Source organism: Nomascus leucogenys, chromosome 14 (assembly GCF_006542625.1).
Source record: "Nomascus leucogenys isolate Asia chromosome 14, Asia_NLE_v1, whole genome shotgun sequence".
NCBI classification, from domain to species: Eukaryota; Metazoa; Chordata; class Mammalia; order Primates; family Hylobatidae; genus Nomascus; species Nomascus leucogenys.
This window is the reverse complement of record NC_044394.1, coordinates 18,170,532-18,196,740: the sequence shown is the minus strand read 5'-3', so window position 1 is coordinate 18,196,740 and position 26,209 is coordinate 18,170,532. Positions and strand designations below refer to the sequence as shown.

Genomic DNA, 26,209 nt, shown 5'->3' with positions numbered 1-26,209 from the left:
AACCCTCAAAACACCGGGTATGCCTCAATTCAGTAAACACCATGTATGACAGACCCACAGCTCATATCATAGTGAAAGGGGGAAATACCTGAAGCTTTTCCTCTAAGATCTGGAACATGACAAAGATGGCCACTTTCACCACTATGATTCAACACAGTACTGGAAGTCCTAGTTAGAGCAGTCAGACAAGGGAAAGAAAGAAAGGGCATCCAAATTGGAATGGAAGAAGTCAAAATGTCCTTGTTTGGAGATGATATGATTTTATATTTGGAAAAACCTAAAGACTCCACCAAAAACATATTAGAACTGATTAACAGATTCAATAAATTTTCAGGATACAAAATCAACATACACAAATTGGTAGCATTTCTATATGCCAACAGTGAACAGGCTGGGTGCAGTGGCTCACACCTGTAATCCCAGCACTTTGGGAGGCCGAGGTGGGCAGATCACCTGAGGTCAGGAGTTCGAGACCAGCCTGGCCAATATGGTGAAACCCCATCTCTACTAAAAATACAAAAATTAGCCGGGCGCGGTGGTAGGCTCCTGTAATCTCAGCTACTCAGGAGGTTGAGGCAGGAGAATCACTTGAACCTGGGAGGTGGAGGTTGCAGTGAGCCGAGATCGCACCACTGCACTCCAGCCTGGGCGACAGAGCAAGACTCCCTCTCAAAATAAAAACAAAAAGTGAACAATCTGAAAAAGAAGTAAAAAATTAATCTCATTTACAATAGCAACAAATACAATACCTAGGAATTAGTGTGACCAAAGAAGTGAGAGATCTCTACAATGAAAGCTGTAAAACACTGATGAAAGAAATTAAAGAGGACACACCAAAAGAGGAAATATATTCCATGTTCATTGATTGAAAGAATCCATATTGTTAAAATGGCCATACTACTTAAAGCAATCTACAGATTCAGTGCAATTCCTATCAAAATACCAATGCCATTCTTCACAGAAATAGAAAAAGCAATCCTAAATTCTTTTTTTTTTTTTTGAGACAGAATCTCGTTTTGTCACCCAGGCTGCAGTGCAGTGGCTTAATCTCAGCTCACTGCAACCTCTGCCTCCCAGATTCAAGCAATTCTTCTGCCTCAGCCTCCCAAGTAGCTGGGATTACAGGCATGTGCCACCATGCCTGGCTAAGTTTTTTGTACTTTTAGTAGAGACGAGGTTTCACCATATTGGCCAGGCTGGTCTCAAACTCCTGACCTTGTGATCTACCCACCTTGACCTCCCAAAGTGCTGGGATTACAGGTGTGAGCCACCGCGCCCAGCCAGCAATCCTAAAATTTATATGGACCCACAAAAAACATAATAGCCAAAGCTATCCTGAGCAAAAAGAACAAAACTGGAGGAATCAGATTACCTTACTTCAAATTGTACTACAAAGCTATAGTAACTAAAACAGCCTGGTACTGGCATAAAAACAGACACATAGATCAATGAAACAGAATAGAGAACCCAGAAACAAATACAGAAACCTACAGTGAACTCATTTTCAACAAAGGTGCCAAGAACATACATTGGGGAAAGGACAGTCTCTTTATTAAATGGTGCTGGGAAAACTGGATATCCATATGCAGAAGAATAAAACTAGACCCCTATCTCTGGCCATATACAAAAATCAAATAACGCATTAAAGACTTTAGGACCTCAAACTACTAAAAGAAAACATTGGGGAAACTCTCTAGTACATTGAACTGGGCAAAGGTTTCTTGAGCAATACCCCACAAGCACAGGCAACCAAAACAAAAATGGACATATGGGATCAGATCAAGTTTAAAAGTTTCTGATGCACAGCAAAGGAAACAGTCAACAAAAAGAGACAGCCCACAGAAGGGGAGAAAGTATTTGGAGTTTCCTCAAAAAACTAAAAATAGACCTACTGTATGATCCAGCAGTCCCACTGCTGGGTATATACCCCAAAGAGAGGAAATCAGTATATTGAAGAGATAATGTTTACTGCAGCACTATTCACAGTAGCCAAGATTTAGAAGCAACTAGTGTCCATTAAAAGATCAATGGATAAAGAAACTGTGGTACATATACACAACAGAGTACCATTCAACCATAAAAAAGAATGAGAGCCTATCATTTGCAACAACATGGATAGAACTGGAGGTCATTATAGTAAGTAAAATAAGGCAGGCACAGAAAGACAAACTTTGTATGTTCTCACTTGTGGAGCTAAAAATTAAAGCAGTTGAATTCATGGAGATACAAAGTAGAAGTCTGGGAAAGGTAGTGGGGATTGGGGGTGAGAGGTAGGGATGGTTGGTGAGAGGTGGGGATGGTTAATGGATACAAAAGTATAGTTAGATAGAATGAATAAGATGTATTTGATATCACAGTAGGGTGTGTAAGGTCAACAATTTATTGTACATTTTACAACAATTGAAAGAGTATAATTGGTTAGTTTGTAACACAAAGAAAGGATAAATGCTTGAGGCAATGAATACCCCATTTACCTTGATATGATTATTATGCACTGCATGCCTGTATCAAAATATCTCATGTACCCCATAAATATATACACCTACTATGTACCTACACAATTTAAAAATAAGAATTTTAAAAATAAAAATAAATTCTGTTTTAAAAAGAAGACACACATCCACCCAACAATCATATGAAAAAAAGTTCAGCATCACTGATCATTAGAGAAATCCAAGTCAAAACCACAATGAGATACCATCTCATAGCAGTCAGAATGGTTATTACTAAAAGGTAAAAAATAATAGATGCTGGTGAGGTTGCAGAGAAAAAGAAACACGTATACACTGTTGGTGGAAGTGTAAATGACTTCAACCATTGGGAAGACAGTGTGGCAATTCCTCAAAGACCTAAAAACAGACATACTATTGGATCCAGCAATCCCATAACTGGGTATATACCCATAGGAATAGAAATCATTCTGTCATAAAGACACATGTACACATATGTTCCTTGCAGTGCTATTCACAGTAGCAAAGACATGGAATCAACATAAATGCCCATCAGTGGTAGAGTGCATAAAGAAAATGTGGTACGTACACACCATGGATTACAATGCAGCCATAAAAAAGAGTGAAATCATGTCCTTTGCAGGAACAGAGGTGGAGCTGGAGGCCATTATCCTTAGCAAACTAATGCAGGAACGGAAAACCATATAATACATGTTCCCACTTATAAGTGGGAACAAAATGATGAGAACCTAGGGACACATAGAAGGGAACAGCAGACACTGGCCTATCTGTGGGTGGAAGGAAGGAGAGGACCAGGAAAAAATAACGAGTGAGTACTAGGCTTAATACCTGGGTGACAAAATAATCTGTACAACAAGCCCGCATGAAACAAGTTTACCTACATAACAAACTTAAACATGTACCCTTGAACTTAAAAATTAAATTTAAAAAAATTATGTGAAAGAAAAAATAAAGTGAACATAGTTGTTTGATTAGTACAGTGGCTAAAAGGGAAGGATTCAGGGTTGTGGCAGAGTTTTCTTTTTGAGATGGGAGGAGCTTGATCATGTTTTATAGATCAAGCGGGTCTCAGTTCATGAAACGACATCAAAGATTCAGAGATAAAAGGGATAATTTGTGTAATGAAATTTTGTATAGGCCAGTTGGAGATGAGATTAGCCTCAGGTAGACCCATTTCTTTGAGATGGAGAAGAAAGATGAGGATGGGGTGGACAGAGATAAATTTATAGTTTGGGGATTGGAAGCTCAGAAAAAAAGGCCCATAAGACCAGTTTCTACTGTGAAGTTGGGAGTAAAGTCTTGCTAAGGAGGAGATTGAAGTGAGAGTTGGGTAGGGGACTTGGTGTTTTGGAATGGTTGCTGTGGGAAACCGATTGAGAACCACTGAAAGATTTGCAGAGCAAAACCTGCAGGTCTGGTAGAGGTTGGAAGTGGAACCGGTTCATGTAGTTGTATTTTCCAGCATTGCTTAGTTTTCTTTGTATTGGGGTGCAGAAGGAAAATGGTTAGATTCATCCTGGGTATTGTCAGAACAGGGTTAAAATAATTGAAGTGATGGGCCCATGGAATCCAGTCTAGATGGGAAAAGAAATGAGAAAGGATGGGTCCTGAAGGATGAGATAGGGGAGGAGTTGGGACCTGAAGTCTCCATGATGTTAAAGACTGGGTATGGCAATAAGGGAGAGCAAACTCTGGAAGAATAGAAACTGGTGTCTGTTGGAGTTTAAAGACAGAAGCATGGATCTGAAGTGGTGCACAAGAACTATAAGAATGCTAACATTGCCCCCCAGACCTTGCAACAGGTGTAGCAAGGCATGGAAAATGAGAAGATTGTATTTTCAAAATTGGCCAAGGAAGTAATTTCCTTGCAAGAATCAGGCTTTTGTGAGGAGAAGAGGGGGAGGCAGAATGTTCTATACATAGTTCATGGTAGAATGGGGATTCCCGAGGACTTACCTCTCTTCCCATCCCCCACTTAGCGTACATGGCCCAGTGCCTTGTACCTACATATCCGTAGGGGTTATATCAGGATTTCCCAAAGTCGGGTGCATGGGGTTGACTGTGCCACCACATTTGTGGTGTGCTATAGTGAATTTTTGTTCATGTGTGATTGCATAGTGCACCTATAATGATACTTTGTAATTTTAATGTAACCACTTCTCACAAATTGGTCAAGTGGCTTAAAACAATTTCTGCAAAGAAATAGTATTTTCTGTAGATAATATTAAAAGTGCAAGCACAAGTGAACCAACATAATCATTGTAGAGCTGCATTCTCTTGTTCTTTACCAGGCATGTTATGTGATAAAAATGATGACCACCTGGGTTACCGGATTGATGGTGGGGTGGTGGTGGGGGAAATGAAAAGATGTAGGTCAAAGGGTATAAAGCTGCAGTTATGTAGGATGAGGAAGTTCTAGAGATCGTGAGGACTATAGTTAAAAATATTGTTTTGTGTACTGGTAATTTACCAAGATAGTAAATTTTAGGCAATCTTACCACACACAAACACATAAACACACACACACACACACACACACACACACCAGCAAGGTAACTATATTAGATGATGGGTATATTAATATTTGCTTGACTGTAGTAATCACTTCATTATGGCAGGTGTATCAACATAAGCATACAAAGCATCACATTGTACACTTTAAATATATACAATAAAATAATAAAAATTTTAAAAAGCTAAAAAGAGCTAAAATAAAAATGACTACCACCTAATTGCAACTGACAAGAAATTTAAAATTATCAAGAAAATATTTAAAATATAGTCTCACCTTTACTTTAACAGTGAATATTGTCCTTAACATGTAGTGTGCCTTGAGATAATTAGCTAATGAAAGAACCATACTCAGCAATACACTCTAATCTACACATTTGGAACATGAGGACAAACGCTGTGATTTTTTTTCTCAATGTTTAAGTCCTAGGATGCCCAGTCCATTATTTTTTACAAAATTTACTAAACATAATGATTAAGGCTTAGAACTCTTTGAGTTTTCTTATTCAATAGCAAAAGACAAAAAGTCACAGACCATTGGGGAAACACATGTTCTTCCTGCCACAGTAAAACTGGCTGAAATAATATGAGGACAAAACAAAATGCATTCCTTATTAGCAAATATTGTTAAAGGAGCATAGAAAACATTGCTAAAGCATTATATATTTTTTTTAAAAACCTGCAGATAGAAAGTTTGGTATACTAAGTTGGAAGGAGATTTGTGGTATTTATAACATGTTACAACTTAGGGTATTTGTTAAGATTCTGTTTCAGTGAGAGAATAGACAATTTTTTAAGAGCCGCTAAAGGAAAAATGCACCAGAAAAGAGATACAGTCAGGCATATTAACAACGGGGATACAGTCTGAGAAGTGCTTTGTTAGGCGATTTTGTCATTGTGCAAATATCATAAAGTATTCTTATATAAACTAGATGGTAGAGCCTACTACACACCTGAGGCTACATAGTATAGCCTGTTGCTCCTAGGCCACAAACTTGTACAGCATGTTACTGTGCTGAATACTATAGGCAGTTGTAACACGTTGGTAAGTATTTGTGTTTCTAAACATAGCAAAAGTACAGTAAAAATACAGCATAGGCCGGGTGCAGTGGCTCACACCTGTAATCCCAGCACTTTGGGAGGCTGAGGCGGGTGGATCACCTGAGGTCAGGAGTTCGAGACCAGCCTGGCCAACATGGTGAAATCTTGTCTCTACCAAAAATACAAAAATTAGCTGGGCATGGTGGCGGGTGCCTGTAATCCTAGCAACTCGGGAGGCTGAGGCAGGAGAATTGCTTGAACCTGGGAGGCAAAGTTGCAGTAAGCTGAGATCGTGCCACTGCACTCCAGCCTGGCGACAGAGTGAGACTCCGTCACAAAACAAAACAAACAAACAAAACAGCACAAAAGATAAAAAATGGTAGATCTGTGTAGGGCACTTACTAGGAATGGAAGTTGCAGGACTGGAAATTGCTCTGGGTGATATCAGTGAGTGAGTGGAGAGTGAATGTGAAGGCCTCAGACATTGCTGTATGCTACTGTATACTTTAATGCCATATAGTTAGACCACACTAAATTTATAAAAAAAATTAGTTGATGTTATGACACCTGTGACATCGCTAGATAATAGGAATTTTTCAGCTCCATTATAATCTTATGGGGCCACCATCGTATATGTGGTCCATTGTTCACTAAAACATCCTTACGCAGTGCATGGCTGTATTGGCAACAGTAATGGCTTATTTAACAGAATGATGTGTTTTGGAAAAGCTGTGTAAGAATGACCATTGAAGGAGTGGTGGCTGCCTTTCTCCAAATGTAAGGTAATGGAGATAACATGAAATGAGTTTACTGCATCATTCATAGGCTAGTATAGGAGAAGAGTTGAATCCAGAATTGCACGAAGTAGTGTCACTGTGGATCCTTTCCTAAAACATGACCTTTAAAATATATTAGAGCCTTTGCAGTACTTTATAATGAGGTGGGAGTAACCAGAGTTATTGTTTATACATCCAAAGTTTTGCTCATTATCTGTGATACAATATATAAAAGAACCCTTAATTAAGCTCAAAGATAAATTATGTGATTTTCTTTTACAAAAATACAGCTTTTCCAATTTTCTTGAGCTTTTTCTTTCTTGGTGATAAATAGCTATGCAACCTACTACATATTTTGTAAAACTTCTGTTGATTTAGGGAAGAGATGACATTTTAACTAAGTGAGAAGTAACTGCCTTCTGAAAGGAACCTCCCCTCCATGCCCCGCAACACAGGCTAAAGCTAAGCACTGAAAGAAACTTTTGCTATGTGGAGATGATTTTGAAAATACGTACTAGGAAATATTTCTATTGTTATGTGATTTTCTTGTGAAAAGTAGTATATATCACCTGGAAAAACTCTTTCATTGACGTACTTAAAACACTTGGAAATAGTTCCCCTCTGTTTTGAACTCCATTTAGTAAAAATGTAAAACTTTCTGATTAGCTTATAAACTGATATCAGGAAAAAATAGAAATTTACCAGATGAATTTTGACAATAACTTTTTCATAATTGCTAGATAGGCTAGAATAGAATCCTGATTTAGTTCAGCTAAGCCACAATGTACTTGTCCCATTTAGACCTTGTTTCAGCTACATCCATGTATCAGAATAAACTGGCTTAGAACCAACTCTTGGAATTGCTAGATCACTAAGAATTAAATTAATAAAGCCTAGTCAATCACCTTGTTCTTGTTAAAATATTAATATTTAAAGGAGTCTTATACCTTTAAAAATAAAATTGAAGTATATATCTTATTTTTTATTGGCTTACTTTATTTTATAGTACAAATAATGTTTGGTTAATAGTATACATGTAATTTATATGTAAAATATATATTGGGTTCTGTGGTCAGAGACTTTACTAATTTAGTGTGTAACCAAAACATTTGGAGATCACTAGATTCTGTGGTGCCTAGGATTTGTGTGGTATTTCACTTTATAAGATGCTTTTGCAAATGTGTTCCAACTTGAACCTCATCAACAGCCTTTTGATGCAGGGAAATGTCATTATGCTCATTTTGTAGATGAGGCATTATTCTCATTTTATGGAAGAGGAACTGAAAGTCAGAATATTTAGATGACTTGCCCAAGGTCACACAGCTAGTTAATAGTGGCACTTCAGCACCAGCACAGGTGTTACTACTAGATGGTGCTTTTCCATTTAATCCATTCATTGGCTCTATACTGGTCATTCCTCTATACTGGCCATTCCTATTGTTTTGACTTCGTGTCCTACTCTATTACTTATTTTTCAGAGTCCTCAGGTACTTGCTTTTTGTGTTTTCTCTAGCGGTTTTAGTTATAGTCAGTGAGAGAGACAACACAAGTAAATTAAGAAAAATTGGGAACAAAAGGATGGAAGCCAACCAGAAAGACAATATATTAATAATGAAAATAAAAATGGTAGTAGATGTCTCAGAAGTCAGATAAATACATTTGATGTGCAAAACATTTCAAAGGAACCAGAGAAATGTAGTTCAGGCAGATAGGTTGTTTGAAAATTGGCCTGAGGGCAGGCTAGAGATGAATGTAGAAAATATAGTGGGTGTGTATGATATAGATATAGTTTTGTGCTATAGTAAAGTTGGCATTTATAAGCATAATGAATTAAGAATTGTGACATTTATTTTGATCATTGTGTCTGCTTTTGATTTTAACAAAACTTTATATAACAACATATAGTCTTCTATTTTGATTGTTCTGCCAGTACATATAAAAAATGAACAAAATAGAGGAATTCTATATAGGAATTAAAAGTTAAATATTACTCATCTGCTAATAGATCTATGGATAAGCTAAGTTTAACATACTGAATAAAAATTATTGAGTCAGAAAAGTGACTTAAAAGTGTAGCATGGTTTCAGACATCGTTTTCTAGGTTACAGTCACTGCCATAATCCAAGAACATGGAGATGTATTTAACAAAATTAAAATATAGTTTTAATAGGTTTTCATGAAAGTATGCTTTACATACAGCTTCTGTGGCCTTTTCATATTATAAATTCAAGGCATGGCTTGATCTTCTAGCCTAGTGGCAACACATCTGGAAATACTATGCCTCACTAAAACTTTCATAGGGATTTTCTGTGCTTTGAAATATTGCATATATGGTTATAAAATTCCCTTAGTATTTACTGGCATATTAAACTAAAACGGCACTGACAGGCATATTGTCTGTGTTAATAATCTACACATGAAAGACTCCCTCAGTTCAGCTGAACATAGTTCTTTTTTTTTTTATATACTTTAAGTTTTAGGGTACATGTGCACAATGTGCAGGTTTGTTACATATGTATCCATGTGCCATGTTGTTGTGCTGCACCCATTAACTCGTCATTTAGCATTAGGTATATCTCCTAATGCTGTCCCTCCCCCCTCCCCCCACCCCACAACAGTCCCTGGAGTGTGATGTTCCCCTTCCTGTGTCCATGTGTTCTCATTGTTCAATTCCCACCTATGAGTGAGAACATGTGGTGTTTGGTTTTTTGTCCTTGCGATAGTTTACTGAGAATGATGGTTTCCAGTTTCACCCATGTCCCTACAAAGGACATGAACTCATCATTTTTTATGGCTGCATAGTATTCCATGGTGTGTATGTGCCACATTTTCTTAATCCAGTCTATCGTTGTTGGACATTTGGGTTGGTTCCAAGTCTTTGCTGTTGTGAATAGTGCCGCAATAAACATACGTGTGCATGTGTCTTTATAGCAGCATGATTTATAGTCCTTTGGGTATATACCCAGTAATGGGATGGCTGGGTCAAATGATATTTCTAGTTCTGGATCCCTGAGGAATTGCCACACTGACTTCCACAATGGTTGAACTAGTTTACAGCCCCACCAACAGTGTAAAAGTGTTCCTATTTCTCCACATCCTCTCCAGCACCTGTTGTTTCCTGACTTTTTAATGATCACCATTCTAACTGGTGTGAGATGGTATCTCATTGTGGTTTTGATTTGCATTTCTCTGATGGCCAGTGATGATGAGCATTTTTTCACGTGTTTTTTGGCTGCATAAATGTCTTCTTTTGAGAAGTGTCTGTTCATGTCCTTCGCCCACTCGTTGATGGGGTTGTTTTTTTCTTGTAAATTTGTTTGAGTTCATTGTAGATTCTGGATATTAGCCCTTTGTCAGATGAGTAGGTTTCGAAAATTTTCTCCCATTTTTTAGGTTACCTGTTCACTCTGATGGTAGTTTCTTTTGCTGTGCAGAAGCTCTTTAGTTTAATGAGATCCCATTTGTCAATTTTGGCTTTTGTTGCCATTGCTTTTGATGTTTTAGACATGAAGACCTTGCCCATGCCTATGTCCTGAATGGTATTGCCTAGGTTTTCTTCTAGCGTTTTTATGGTTTTAGATCAAACATGTAAGTCTTTAATCCATCTTGAATTAATTTTTGTATAAAGTGTAAGGAAGGGATCCAGTTTCAGCTTTCTACATATGGCTAGCCAGTTTTCCCAGCACCATTTATTAAATAGGGAATCCTTTCCCCATTGCTTGTTTTTGTCAGGTTTGTCAAAGATCAGATAGTTGTAGATATGTTGCATTATTTCTGAGGGCTCTGTTCTGTTCCATTGATCTATGTCTCTGTTGTGGTACCAGTACCATGCTGTTTTGGTTACTGTAGCCTTGTAGTATAGTTTGAAGTCAGGTAGTGTGATGCCTCCAGCGTTGTTCTTTTGGCTTAGGATTGACTTGGCGATGCAGGCTCTTTTTTGGTTCCATATGAACTTTAAAGTAGTTTTTTCCAATTCTGTGAAGAAAGTCATTGGTAGCTTGATGGGGATGGCATTGAATCTATAAATTACATTGGGCAGTATGGCTATTTTCATGATATTGATTCTTCCAACCCATGAGCATGGAATATTCTTCCATTTGTTTGTATCCTCTTTTATTTCATTGAGCAGTGGTTTGTAGTTCTCCTTGAAGAGGTCCTTCAAGTCCCTTGTAAGTTGGATTCCTAGGTATTTTATTCTCTTTGAAGCAATTGTGAATGGGCGTTCACTCACGATTTGGCTCTCTGTTTGTCTGTTATTGGTATACAAGAATGCTTGTGATTTTTGTACATTGATTTTGTATCTTGAGACTTTGCTGAAGTTGCTTATCAGCTTGAGGAGATTTTGGGCTGAGACGATGGGGTTTTCTAGATATACAATCATGTCATCTGCAAACAGGGACAGTTTGACTTCCTCTTTTCCTAATTGAATACCGTTTATTTCCTTCTCCTGCCTGATTGCCCTGGCCAGAACTTCCAGCACTATGTTGAATAGGAGTGGTGAGAGAGGGCATCCCTGTCTTGTGCCAGTTTTCAAAGGAAATGCTTCCAGTTTTTGCCCATTCAGTATGATACTGGCTGTGGGTTTGTCATAGATAGCTCTTATTATTTTGAGATACGTCCCATCAATACCTAATTTATTGAGAGTTTTTAGCATGAAGGGTTGTTGAATTTTGTCAAAGGCCTTTTCTGCATCTATTGAGATAATCATGTGGTTTTTGTCTTTGATTCTGTTTATATGCTGGATTACATTTATTGATTTGCATATGTTGAACCAGCCTTGCATCCCAGAGATGAAGCCCACTTGATCATGGTGGATAAGCTTTTTGATGTGCTGCTGGATTCGGTTTGCCAGTATTTTATTGAGGATTTTTGCATCAATGTTCATCAAGGATATTGGTCTGAAATTCTCTTTTTTGGTTGTGTCTCTGCCAGGCTTTGGTATCAGGATGATGCTGGCCTCATAAAATGAGTTAGGGAGGATTCCCTCTTTTTCTGTTGATTGGAATAGTTTCAGAAGGAATGATACCAGTTCCTCCTTGTACCTCTGGTAGAATTCAGCTGTGAATCCATCAGGTCCTGGACTCTTTTTGTTTGGTAAGCTATTGATTAATGCCACAATTTCAGAGCCTGTTATTGGTCTATTCAGAGATTCCACTTCTTCCTGGTTTAGTCTTGGGAGGGTGTATTTGTCGAGGAATTTATCCCTTTCTTCTAGATTTTCTAGTTTATTTGCGTAAAAGTGTTTGTAGTATTCTCTGATGGTAGATTGTATTTCTGTGCGATTGGTGGTGATATCCCCTTTATCATTTTTTTATTGCATCTATTTGATTCTTCTCTCTTTTCTTCTTTATTAGTCTTGCTAGCGGTCTATCAATTTTGTTGATCTTTTCAAAAAACCAGCTCCTGGATTCATTGATTTTTTGAAGGGTTTTTTGTGTCTCTATTTCCTTCAGTTCTGCTCTGATTTTAGTTATTTCTAGCCTTCTGCTAGCTTTTGAATGTGTTTGCTCTTGCTTTTCTAGTTCTTTTAATTGTGATGTTAGGGTGTCAATTTTGGATCCTTCCTGCTTTCTCTTGTGGGCATTTAGTGCTATAAATTTCCCTCTACACACTGCTTTGAATGTGTCCCAGAGATTCTGGTATGTTGTGTCTTTGTTCTCGTTGGTTTCAAAGAACATCTTTATTTCTGCCTTCATTTCGTTATGTACCCAGTAGTCATTCAGGAGCAGGTTGTTTAGTTTCCATGTAGTTGAGCGGTTTTGAGTGAGTTTCTTAATCCTGAGTTCTAGTTTGATTGCACTGTGGTCTGAGAGACAGTTTGTTATAATTTCTGTTCTTTTCCATTTTCTGAGGAGAGCTTTACTTCCAACTATGTGGTCAATTTTGGAATAGGTGTGGTGTGGTGCTGAAAGTAATGTATATTCTGTTGATTTGGGGTGGAGAGTTCTATAGATGTCTATTAGGTCTGATTGGTGCAGAGCTGAGTTCAATTTCTGTATATCCTTGTTAACTTTCTGTCTCATTGATCTGTCTAATGTTGACAGTGAGGTGTTAAAATCTCCCATTATTATTGTGTGGGAGTCTAAGTCTCTTTGTAGGTCACTCAGGATTTGCTTTATGAATCTGGGTGCTCCTGTATTGGGTGCATATATATTTAAGATAGTTAGCTCTTCTTGTTGAATTGATCCCTTTACCGTTATGTAATGGCCTTCTTTGTCTCTTTTCATCTTTGTTGGTTTAAAGTCTATTTTATCAGAGACTAGGATCGCAACCCCTGCCTTTTTTTGTTCTCCATTTGCTTGTTAGATCTTCTCCATCCCTTTATTTTGAGTCTATGTGTGTCTCTGCACGTGAGATGTGTTTCCTGAATACAGCACACTGATGGGTCTTGACTCTTTATCCAATTTGCCAGTCTGTGTCTTTTAATTGGAGCATTTAGCCCATTTACATTTAAAGTTAATATTGTTATGTGTGAATTTGGTCCTGTCATTATGATGTTAGCTCGTTATTTTGCTCGTTAGTTGATGCAGTTTCTTCCGAGCCTCAATGGTCTTTACAATTTGGCATGATTTTGCAGTGGCTGGTACCAGTTGTTCCTTTCCACGTTTAGTGCTTCCTTCAGGAGCTCTTTTAGGGCAGGCCTGGTGGTGACAAAATCACTCAGCATTTGGTTGTCTGTAAAGTATTTTATTTCTCCTTCACTTATGAAGCTTAATTTCGCTAGATATGAAATTCTGGATTGAAAATTCTTTTCTTTTAGAATGTTGAATATTGGCCTCCACTCTCTTCTGGCTTGTAGAGTTTCTGCCGAGAGATCAGCTGTTAGTCTGATGGGCTTCCGTTTGTGGGTAACCCGACGTTTCTCTCTGGCCACCCTTAACATTTTTTCCTTCATTTCAACTTTGGTGAATCTGACAATTATGTGTCTTGGAGTTGCTCTTCTCGAGGAGTATCTTGGTGGCGTTCCCTGTATTTCCTGAATCTGAATGTTGGCCTGCCTTGCTAGATTGGGGAAGTTCTCTTGGATAATATCCTGCAGAGTGTTTTCCAAGTTGATTCCATTCTCCCCGTCTCTTTCACATACCCCAATCAGACATAGGTTTGGTCTTTTCACATAGTCCCATATTTCTTGGAGGCTTTGTTCGTTTCTTTTTATTCTTTTTTCTCTGAACTTCCCTTGTCGCTTCATTTCATTCATTTCATCTTCCATCACTGATACCCTTTCTTCCAGTTGATCGCATCAGCTACTGAGGCTTCTGCAGTCTTCACGTACTTCTCGAAACTTGGCTTTCAGCTGCATCAGCTCCTTTAAGCACTTCTCTGCATTGGTTGCTTTAGTTAAACATTCATCTAATTTTTTTTTCAAAGTTTTTAACTTCTTTGCCTTTGGTTTGAATTTCCTCCTGTAGCTCAGAGTAGTTTGATCATCTGAAGCCTTCTTCTTTCAACTCATCAAAGTCATTCCGTGTCCACCTTTGTTCCATTGCTGGTGAGGAACTGCGTTCCTTTGGAGGAGGAGAGGCACTTGGTTTTTAGAGTTTCCAGTTTTTCTGCTCTGTTTCCTCCCCGTCTTTGTAGTTTTTTCTACTTTTGGTCTTTGATGATGGTGATGTACAGATGGGTTTTTGGTGTAGGTGTCCTTTCTGTTTGTTAGTTTTCCTTCTACCAGACAGGACCCTCAGCTGCAGGTCTGTTGGAGTTTGCTAGAGGTCCACTCCAGACCCTGTGTGGCTGGGTGTCAGCAGCGGTGACTGCAGAACAGCGGATTATCGTGAACCGCAAATTCAGCTGTCTGATCGTTCCTCTGGAAGTTTTGTCTCAGAGGAGTACCCGGCCGAGTGAGGTGTCAGTCTGTCCCTACTGGGGGTGCTTCCCAGTTAGGCTGCTCGGGGGTCAGGGTCTCGCTTTAGTAGGCAGTCTGCCCATTCTCAGATCTCCAGCTGCGTGCTGGGAGAACCACTACTCTCTTCAAAGCTGTCAGACAGGGACATTTAAGTCTGCAGAGGTTACTGTGACTTTTTGTTTGTCTGTGCCCTGCCTCCAGAGATGGAGCCTACAGAGGCAGGCAGGCCTCCTTGAGCTGTGGTGGGTTCCACCCAGTTCGAGCTTCCTGGCTGCTTTGTTTACTTAAGCAAGCCCGGGCAATGGTTGGCGCCCCTCCCCCAGCCTCGCTGCCGCCTTGCAGTTTGATCTCAGACTGCTATGCTAGCAATCAGCGAGACTCCATGGGCGTAGGACCCTCTGAGCCAGCTGCGGGGCACAATCTCCTGGTGTGCCGTTTTCCAAGCCCGTTGGAAAAGCGCAGTATTAGAGTGGGGGTGACCCAATTTTCCAGGTGCCGTCTGTCACCCCTTTCTTTGACTAGGAAAGGGAACTCCCTGACCCCTTGCGCTTCCCGAGTGAGGCAATGCCTCGCCCTGCTTTGGCTCGCGCTCAGTGAGCTGCACCAACTGTCCTGCACCCAATGTTTGGCACTCCCTAGTGAGATGAACCCGGTACCTCAGATGGAAATGCAGAAATCACCCGTCTTCTTCGTCGCTCACGCTGGGAGCTGTAGACTGGAGCTGTTCCTATTCGGCCATCTTGGCTCCACGGACATAGTTCTTACCTCTAATTGTTCATTAGGCCAGTGATCTGTTGTGCTCTTAGAAGGAAAACCAAAATGGTGCAATTAAAATTTGAACCAATACCTGAAGTAGCTATACTTTTCCTTTTTTATTATTAAATGGAAAGATATTCTGAAATTTATGATAGTTTCAGTGGTTTAGAAGGTGTTGGAGAATTATATTGAGCTTATCACAGTTTAAAGAACTCTGGACTGGGAGTCAAATCATTGAGATCTAGTTAACAACAGCTATGTTGTTGTGCAACATCTCAGTGGGCAAGTCACTTAAGTTTCTCCTAACAAATGTGAACTGGTCTAGTGTGGCTTGATTACTAATGGTTAAGCTTCTACACACATAATTAGCATAAACAAATGATTTATTTTATTTTATTTTATTTTGAGACGGAGTCTCGCTCTGTCGCCCAGGCTGGAGTGCAGTGGCGCGATCTCGGCTCACTGCAAGCTCTGCCCCCCGGGTTCACGCCATTCTCCTGCCTCAGCCTCTCCGAGTAGCTGGGACTACAGGCGCCCGCCACCACGCCCGGCTAATTTTTTGTATTTTTTTTTTTTAGTAGAGATGGGGTTTCACCGTGCTCTCGATCTCCTGACTTCGTGATCCGCCCGCCTCGGCCTCCCAAAGTGCTGGGATTACAAGCGTGAGCCACCGCGCCCAGCTTAACAAATGATTTATTAAGCTTTAAAGATAGACCTCCAGTGATTTAGTCACATAATCTAGAAAAGCTGGTCAGCACTACATGAAGTTTTAGGGCATCTGGAGGAACTCTTCCCAGTCAGCCCACAGAATTTTAAGCCAGTGTAGTCTGTCCACTCTGAGAAGCTGGAGCATCATTAAGGATTCCTTATCTGCAAGTGAGCAGCTCTCCTCCGGATTGCACAGCTGTCCTTTATCTTCCTTCTGGTTGTGTAGTAAGTGTTCATGTTCCTAAGAATGTGCAGAATGAAGAGATTCAATTTAACAGATGCCTGTTAAACTCTAACTGAATATAAGTAGAAATTCTCTTAACCAACTTCACTTTAAAAACACACACTGGATTAACCAGTCTTGTCATTTTCTCTTTCATTTCCATCTGACTGTGTCCATTGGCATGCTCTGTGTTTGCAGCTGGCCAGTTACACTCTAGAATGCCAGTGTTCCTACCAGCAGAGGTGTGTGCTTACCAAACAGCAGTTATGTTTATTTCTGAAACTTTTTATTTCATTGTGCATATTATTGTAGTTAAGTAATTCCAGATTGCACAAGCTAATGAATTACGAGTGTGAAAAGAGAATCATTGTTTCTGTTAAGGCAAAGGAGAATGCAAAAGACTTGATAAAGATAAGCACAGAACAGAAATAGATATTGAATTAGATGTGGCTACAACAACTGAAAGCAAAAAAACCTGTAAAAATACGGAAGGATTAGGTACTCACCTTGTTTCATACATGCCTTTAAATCCATGCTGTAACTCAAAGAAAGTGAAACTGCGTCCTCATTTATATAGTGGTGAGTAAAAAATACATAAATAAACTGCAAGCCATAGATGTTGTATTCTAGATGTGTTCATGTATCCATTTTAAATTAGAGTGTTTAAAGTATGTATGGTGTTTTGGTCACCTGCTTTAAGCGAGTTTCTATTAACTGACCACTTATTGTTCATGATCCTACTAAGAGGGCTTCTTTATACTTGATAGTTGAACGTAGTCAATCTACTTAAACCTTTGGAAAACTGTGGTGTTTGCAGCTTGGGTGTGCTTTCCATATGTATTCCTGCAACTTCCTCCAGTGGCCCCTTTACCTGTGTCTTCCCATCTTTTATGTGAGAACCATCATTTCTCCTTTAAGTTTACAGAAAAGGGTCAAAGTTAAGTAAGATATGGATATGAAAAAAGTTGGAAATAAATGTGCTATATACTGTAGATACTGTAATCTTATTATTTATAATAGAGAATCTATGACTCATGGTTTAAGAAAATGCCCAGCTTAGACTTAGGTTTTATGTACTAAATCGATAACTTTTGCTTTCTTATTTGGCATTTTGAAACACCAGTTTGAGTGATTTCTTTAATTCTGAATAAACTAAACTAAACCTAAACTAGTAAACTAAAAACAATGATGAGTTAACTTCTGTTGCTTGGAAGATATTGAAGATGTTAGAGAATTAACTGGTCTCAAGCCCTATGGGTATTAGAGTTTAAAGAACCCTATACCTGGAATCAGACTAGCTGGTCTGGTATCAGCTGTGCTCTTGATAGTACTAGTCTTTGATGCTCTGATCCTGGTCTGTTCATCATTGTTAAATTTCACAGGGATTTATAAAAGATTTCTTGAATTAACAGAAGGCTTTAGGTCCGATTCACATAAAAGCAGACATTAACTTCTTTATTTAACACTTTTCATCTTAGAAAATGAAACTGCTATCATATGATTCTTTTTTTTTTTTTAATTTTTTAATTTTTTTTTGAGACGGAGTTTCGCTCTTGTTGCTCAGGCTGGAGTGCAGTGGTGTGATCTCGGCTCACTGCAACCTCCGCCTCCCTGGTTCAAGCAATTATTTTGCCTCAGCCTCCCTAGTAGCTGGGATTACAGGCATGTGCCACCACGCCAAGCTAATTTTGTATTTTTAGTAGAGACGGTGTTTCACCATGTTGGTCAGGCTGGTTTTGAACTCCTGACGTCAGGTGATCTGCCCGCCTCAGCCTCCCAAAGTACTGGGAATACAGGCATGAGCCACCACGCCTGGCCTGTCATACAGTTCTTAATTATGTGCATGTGGGATTGTCCTTTAATTGGTAGTTAGCTTTTGGCTGTAGTGCCTTGTCAGATACACACACACACACACACACACACACACACACACACACGCTTTGGGTTCAGATAGATCTGAGTTTGAATCCTGGCTGTGCTTCTTACTAGCTCTGTGACTTTGGAAAGTTGTTTTTTTAAATCTCTACAGTAGCCTGATAATATATACTTCATGAAGTTAATGCATATAAAAAGAGAATTTGAGTGAAGTACATGGGCTTGTGGCATAGAAGGCACTCAATAAATACTCCCTTTCTCTCAGAGCCAATTAAAAATTTTCATTTTATGTTATGGATAAAAGGGAAAACTTGCAAGCTGTACATCTATTCACTTGATGTGATAGGTCTGGAAACCATTTGTAATGAAATAGATTAAGAGGAAGGTAGCATTTGCTACTGTGAGCTTCTAGCATTTCTAAAGTTGGTTCATCCATTTCTTAAGTGCAGGTATTGACAGATCTTTAGAATTTGAGCATTTAGTGTTTGCGGCCCTGGATACTGACTTTGAATGTGTGGCCAACAAACTGAAGGGAGAGGAGCCAGTTGAAGGCTGTAGAAAAGAATAAATAAGGTTTATTGTGGTCATACTGACTCAAAGTAGTCTTCTTTCAAAGTAATTCTAAGCAATAGATCACTTTTCTTACTAAGAGTTGGGGGAAAAAATGAATTTACCTTTATGTGCTATTACATCTTTCTGTTTAAAAAAGTTTCACCTTGCTTTTTTTGTTTCTTCAGCCACTGTTCCATCCCTGACCCATCTTTGTCGTTTGGAAATTCGGTCCAGTCTAAAATCAGAACGTCTACGGTCTGACACTTATATTAGTCAGTTGCCACTTCCCAGAAGCCTACATAGTTATTTGCTCTATGAAGACGTTCTGAGGACGTATGAGGTTCCAGAACTGGCAGCTATTCAAGATGGATAAATCAGTGAAACTACTTAACACAGCTCATTTTTTTCTCTGAAAAACCATCGAGACAAAAGAGCCACAGAGTACAAGTTTTTATGATTTTATAGTCAAAAGATGATTATTGGTTGTGAGATACGTTAGGTTTTGGGGGGCCAGTAGTTTAATGAGAATGTTTATGTTTACAACTAGCCTTCCCAGTAAAAAAAATATATATATATATTGTAAATCTCACTTATATTGCTTTATTGCAGCTTCATCACCAGTACATTATATGTTGTAATATTTATTTACCTGACCATTTTCTGCTTTATTTTGCTAATAAACTGTGATGTTGCTTCTACTGCTAAACATGGCATATTTCCACCTATGATTCGTGTTTACCTGCCTGGTGCTAGGAGCTCAGAATGGAATGCATAAAGCTTCACTGGAAGTGTATACGACTTTGGTGTAGAATCTGTTGTTATTATCATTATTATTTAGACGTGAATATCTCTTACGTTTATTAAAGAACACGTTTTCCTATTCAGTCGCTTTTTTTTTGTTTGTTTGTTTTTGGAGACAGAGTCTTGCTTTGTCACCCAGGCTGGAGTGCAGTGGCGCAATCTCGGCTTACTGCAACCTCTGCCCCAGGGTAATTCAGTCACTTTTATGAAGAATTGATACTGATTGCCTTTTCACATGTAAACTCACAGGAAAAAATTACTTTAAAAGAATATAGAAAATCAATCATATTGCTGGGTTTTTCCTTCCAGTTTCTTTTCATTCTTTGGCAAAACAAACAAACAAAACCAACCAACCAACCAACCTAATTCTAATCTGCAAGGGCAAGAACAGCCCTAAACTCACGTGCTCAGTTGGGAAAAAAATTGGTTTCAGTTTTGAGATAAATGAGCATGTTAGCACAATTAGGATTTTAATCAGGAGACTGAGAGGGGCATGTCTGTGGCACCATCTTTAAAGAAAGAAAGGGGCCAGGTGTGGTGACTCACGCCTTAATCCCAGCACTTTGGGAGGCCAAGGCAGGCGGATCACGAGGTCAGGAGATTGAGACCATCCTGGCTAACATGGTGAAACCCTGTCTGTACTAAAAATACAAAAAAATTATCTGGGCATGGTGATGGGCGCCTGTAGTCCCAACTACTCTGGAGGCTGAGGCAGGAGTATGGTGTGCACCTGGAGACGGAGCTTGCAGTGAGCCAAGATGGCGCCACTGTACTCCAGCCTGGGAGACAGAGCGAGACTCCGTCTCGAAAGAAAGAAAGAAAGAAAGGAAGGTATTACCGAGTTACTTAGTATTATATATAAAATTCAGGCTCCATCCAGCTCTAGAATCATTGAGCAGCTTTGTTCCTATGAAGCAGTAGTAGCCAGTTCTATTAATATTATGGTGTTTTTCCTTCTTATTATCTAGATAAGCTGTAAAACAGTCCATGAGATGAAGACCTCAGAATCCTAGATTAATGAGGCGCCACCTCATGGGTTTTTACAATTGCTTGATCTAAATCTAGAGTCAGGAAGAACTAAACGCTGGATCAAGTGAGGCGTGAGAAGAGGCTATAGAGACTGGCCTTGAGAAAAAAGTTATGAGAGCATTACTGTCACAGTAGACTACCAGAGATGGGGTCCAAGGAGGCAAAGTCTTCTGTCCTATTGGGATCCTGTGGCTTAAAATAGATGAGAGTGGATCAGCCGTGCCCGTTTCTGATAGGCCTTTGGTGTTTGGCAAAAGCAGTGATGAAGGTGGACCAAACAAGGATGACATCACCAAGACCCAAAGGGATGACTGAGCTGTTACCGCAGACTAGAACTGCCTGTGGGTTGGAGATAAGAGTTTGAATGTGGGTGTACAGGCAGAAATAAGGTTGCATATAGAAAACCAGGTGGAAATTCTGATAATTTCATAAAGAAATTCCAAAACTGTGTATATTGTATAGTATTTTTTAAATGTCATAATCTTTGTTGTCCAAACCCTAAGTCTCTGATTTGTAAGATAGCACCCAGGTTTTTCTTGGGGGAAAGTGTATGTAGAATGTTTAATTTTTTTTAATTTTTAATTTTTATTTATTTCCATAGGTTACTGGGGAACAGGTAGCATTTGGTTACATGAGTAAGTTCTTTAGTGGTGATGTGTGAGATTTTGGTGCACCCATCACCCAAGCAGTGTACACGGTACCCAATGTGTAGTCTTTTTTTTTTTTATATAAGTAGACAGTTTATTTGGGTCAAGTTTAAGGATTATAACCTGGGAGCAAAGACTCAAGTTGCCTGGAATCTACACTTTGATTAGCAGCAGTTGCCAATGTGTAGTCTTTTATCCCTCACCCTCCTCTGACCCTTTCCCTGAGTCCCCAAAGTCCCCTGTGTTATTATTACGCCTTTGCATCCTCATAGCTTAGCTCCCAGTCATGACCGAGAACATACGATGTTTGATTTTCCATTTCTCAGTTACTTCACTTAGAATAATGGTCTCCAATTCCATCCAGGTTGCTGCAGATGTAATTATTTCACTTTTTTTTTTTCTCGAGACGGCGTTTTGCTCTTGTTGCCCAGGCTGAAGTGCAATGGCGCGATCTCGGCTCACCGCAGCCTCCACCTCCCGTGTTAAAGCAATTCTCCTGAGTAGCCAGGATTACAGGCATGCGCCACCATGCCCGCCTAATTTTGTATTTTTAGTAGAGATGGGGTTTCTCCATGTTGGTCGGGCTGGTCTCGAATGCCCGACCTCAGGTGATCCGCCCGCCTCGGCCTCCGAAAGTGCTGGGATTTTGCCAGGTGCGAGCCACCACGCCCGGCCCACTCTTTTTTTTTTTTTAAAAAGATCTTTCTATTCTTTTTTTTTTATTATTATACTTTAAATTCTGGGGTACATGTGCAGAACATGCAGGTTTGTTATGTAACTATAAATGTCCCGTGGTGTTTTGCTGTACCCATCAACCCATCATCTATATTAGGTATTTCTCCTAATGCTATCCCTCCCCTAGCCCCCCACCTCCGATAGGCCCCGGTGTGTGATGTTCCCCTCCTGTTGTCCATGTGTTCTCATTGTTCAACTCCCACTTATGAGTGAGAACATGCGGTGTTTGGTTTTCTGTTCTTTTGTTAGTTTGCTGAGAATGATGGTTTCCAGCTTCATCCATGTCCCTACAAAGGACATGAGCTCATCCTTTTTTATGGCCGCATAGTATTCCATGGTGTGTATGTGTCACATTTTCTTTATCCAGTCTGTCATTGATGAGCACTTGGGTTGGTTCCAAGTCTTTGCTATTGTGAACAGTGCTGCAATAAACATAATGTGTGCGTGTGTCTATATGGTAGCATGATTTATAATCCTTTGGGTATATACCCAGTAATGGAATGGCTGGGTCAAATGGTATTTCTGGTTCTAGATCCTTGAGGAATCGCCACGCTGTCTTCCACAGTAGTTGAGCTAATTTACACTCCCACCAACAGTGTAAAAGTGTTCCTGTTTCTCCACATCCTTTCCAGCATCTGTTGTTTTCTGACTTTTTAATGATAGCTATTCTAACTGGCATGAGATGGTATCTAATTGTGGTTTTGATTTGCATTTCTCTAATGACCAGTGATAATGAACATTTTTTCATATGTTTGTTGGCTGTATAAATGTCTTCTTTTGCAAAGTGTCTGTTCATATCCTTCACCCACTTTTTGATGGGGTTGTTTTTTTCTTAAATTCTTTGTAGATTCTGGATATTAGCCCTTTGTCAGATGGATAAATTGCAAACATTTTCTCCCATTCTGTAGGTTGCCTGTTCACTCTGATGATAGTTTATTTTGCTGTGCAGAAGCTCTTTAGTTTGATTAGATCCCAATTGTCAGTTTTGGCTTTTGTTGCCATTGCTTTTGGTGTTTTAGTCATGAAGTCTTTGCCCATGCCGATGTCCTGAGTGGTATTGCCTAGGTTTTCTTCTAGAGTTTTTATGGTTTTAGGTCTTATTTTTAAGTCTTTAATCCATCTTGAGTTAATTTTTGTATAAGGTGTAAGGAAGGATCCAATTTCAGCTTTTTGCGTATGGCTAGCCAGTTTTCCCAACACTATTTATTAAATAAGGAATCCTTTCCCCATTTCTTGTTTTTGTCAGGTTTGTCAGAGATCGGATGGTTGTAGATGTGTGGTGGTGTTATTTCTGAGGCCTCTGTTCTGTTCCATTGGTCTATATCTCTGTTTTGGTACCAGTACCATGCTGTTTTGATTACTGTAGATTGTAGTATAGTTTGAAGTCAGGTGGAGTGAAGCCTCCAACTTTGTTCTTTTTGCTTAGGGTTGTCTTGGCTATGCGGGTCTTTTTTGGTTCCATATGAAATTTAAAGTAGTTTTTTCCAGTTCTGTGAAGAAAGTCAATAGTAGCTTGATGCGGGTAGCATTGAATCTATAAATTACTTTGGGCAGTATGGCCATTTTCACAATACTGATTCTCCCTATCCATAAGCATGGAATGTTCTTCCATTTGTGTCTTCTTTTATTTCCTTGAGTAGTGGTTTGTAGTTCTCTTTGAAGAGTTCCTTCACATCCCTTGTAAGTTGTATTCCTAGGTATTTTATTCTCTTTGTAGCAATAGTGAATGGGAGTTCACTCATGATTTGGGCTCTGTTTGTCTGTTATTGGTATATAGAAATGCTTGTGAGTTTTATACATTGATTTTGTATCCTGAGACTTTGCTGAAGTTGCTTATCAGCTTAAGGAGATTTAGGGCTGAGACGATGGGGTTTTCTAAATATACAGTCATGTCATCTGCAAACAGAGACAATTTGACTTCGTCTTTTCCTAATTGAATACATTTATTTCTTTCTCTTGCCTGATTGCCCTGACCAGAACTTCCAACACTATGTTGAATAGGAGTGGTGAGAGAGGGCATCCTTGTCTTGTGCCGGTTTCCAAAGCGAATGCTTCCAGTTTTTGCCAATTCAGTATGATATTGGCTGTGGGTTTGTCATAAATACCTAGTTTATTGAGAGTTTTTAGCACGAAGTGCTGTTGAATTTTGTCGAAGGCCTTTTCTGCATCAATTGAGATAATCGTGGTTTTTGCCATTAGTTTTCTTTATGTGATGGATTATGTTTATTGATTTGCATATGTTGAATCAGCCTTGCATCCCAGGGATGAAACCGACTTGATCGTGGTGGATAAGCTTTTTGATGTGCTGCTGGATTTGTTTTGCCAGTATTTTATTGAGGATTTTTGCATCGATATTCATCAGGGTTATTGGCTTAAAATTTTCTTTTTTTGTTGTGTCTCTGCCAGGTTTTGGTATCAGGATGCTGGCCTCATAAAACGAATTAGGGGGGATTCCCTCTCTTTCTCTTGTTTGGAATAGTTTCAGAAGGAATGGTACCAGCTCCTCTTTGTACCTCTGGTAGAATTGGCTGTGAATCTGTCTCGTCCTGGAGTTTTTTTGGTTGGTAGGCTATTAAATAGTGCCTCAATTTCAGAACTTGTGATTGATCTATTCAGGGATTTGACTTCTTCCTGGTTTAGCCTTAGGAGGGTGTATGTGTCCAGGAATTTATCTATTTCTTCTAGATTTTCTAGTTTATTTGCATAGAGGTGTTTATAGTATTCTTTGATGGTATTTTGTATTTCTGTGGGATCAGAGGTGATATCCCCTTTATCATTTTTTATTTCATCTATTTGGTTCATCTGTCTTTTCTTCTTTATTAGTCTGGCTAGCAGTCTATCTATTTTGTTGATCTTTTCAAAAAGCCTGGATTCACTGATTTTTTTTTTAAGGCTTTTTGGTCTCTAGCTCCTTCAGTTTTGCTCTATTCTTAGTTATTTCTTGTCTTCTGCTAGTTTTTGAATTTGTTTACTCTTGCTTCTCTAGTTCTTCTAATTGTGGTGGTAGGGTGTCAATTTTAGATCTTTCCTGCTTTCTCTTGTGGGCATTTAGTGCTGTACATTTCCCTCTACACCCTGCTTTAAATGTGTCCCAGAGATTCTGGTACATTGTGTCTTTGTTCTCATTGGTTTCAAAGAACATCTTTATTTTTGCCTTCATTTCGTTATTTCCCCACTAGTCATTCAGGAGCAGGTTGTTCAGTTTCCATGTAGTTATGTGGTTTTGAGTGAGTTTCTTAGTCCTGAGTTCTAATTTGATTGCACTGTGATCAGACAGACTGTCTGTTATGATTTGTGTTCTTTTGCATTTGCTGAGGCGTGTTTTACTTCCAATTATGTGGTCAATTTTAGAATAAGGGCAATGTGGTGCTGAAAAGAATGTATATCCTGTTGATTTGGGGTGGAGAGTTCTATAGATGTCTATTAGGTCTGCTTGGTCCAGAGCTGAGTTCAAGTCCTGGATGTCCTTGTTAATTTTCTGTCTTGTTGATCTGTCTAGTGTTGACAGTGGAGTGTTGAAGTCTCCCATTATTATTGTGTGGGAGTCTAAGTCTCTTTGTAGGTCTCTAAGAACTTGCTTTACAATCTGGGTGCTCCTTTATTGGGTGCATATATATTTAGGATAGTTAGCTCTTCTTGTTGCATTGATCCCTTTACCATTATGTAATGGCCTTCTTTGTCTCTTTTGATCTTTGTTTAAAGTCTATTTTATCAGAGACTAGAATCGCAACCCCTGCTTTTTTTTGCTTTCTGAATCTGCTTTTGAATATTCCTCCATCCCTTTATTTTGAGCCTGTGTGTGTCTTTGCACGTGAGATGGGTCTCCTGAATACAGCACACCAATGGGTCTTGACTCTTTATCCAGTTTGCCAGTGTTTGTCTTTTAATTGGGGCATTTAGCCCATTTACATTTAAGGTTAATATTGTTATGTGTGCATTTGATCCTGTCATTATGATGCTAGCTGGCTATTTTGCCCATTAGTTGGTGCAGTTTCTTCATAGCATTGATGGTCTTTACAATTTGGTATATTTTTGCAGTGGCTGGTACTGGTTGTTCCTTTCCATGTGTAGTGCTTCCTTCAGGAGCTCTTGAAAGATAGGCGTGGTGGTGGCAAAATATCTCAGCATTCGCTTATCTGTAAAGAATTTTATTTCTCCTTTGCTTATGAAGCTTAGTTTGGCTGGATATGAAATTCTGGGTTGAAAATTATTTTCTTTAAGAATGTTGAATATTGGCCCCC

The 26,209-nt window shown here is 39.2% G+C and overlaps 1 protein-coding gene across 5 annotated transcripts in view; it reads left to right on the top strand.

The window, feature by feature from the left end:
• The window catches only part of ASB3 (ankyrin repeat and SOCS box containing 3), a 194,307-nt gene that overhangs the window by 101,216 nt on the left and 66,882 nt on the right, over positions 1-26,209 (top strand). For 3 of the 5 annotated variants that reach the window (XM_030827574.1, XM_012501166.2, XM_030827573.1), the window contains one exon: positions 18,942-19,636. The exons of the other annotated variants lie outside the window; for them this stretch is intronic. In XM_030827574.1, coding sequence (XP_030683434.1) covers positions 18,942-19,129 — 188 coding nt within the window. In that variant the 3' untranslated portion in view covers positions 19,130-19,636. Of the gene's footprint in view, positions 1-18,941; positions 19,637-26,209 lie in introns of those variants that run through there. 5 annotated transcript variants of the gene reach the window in all.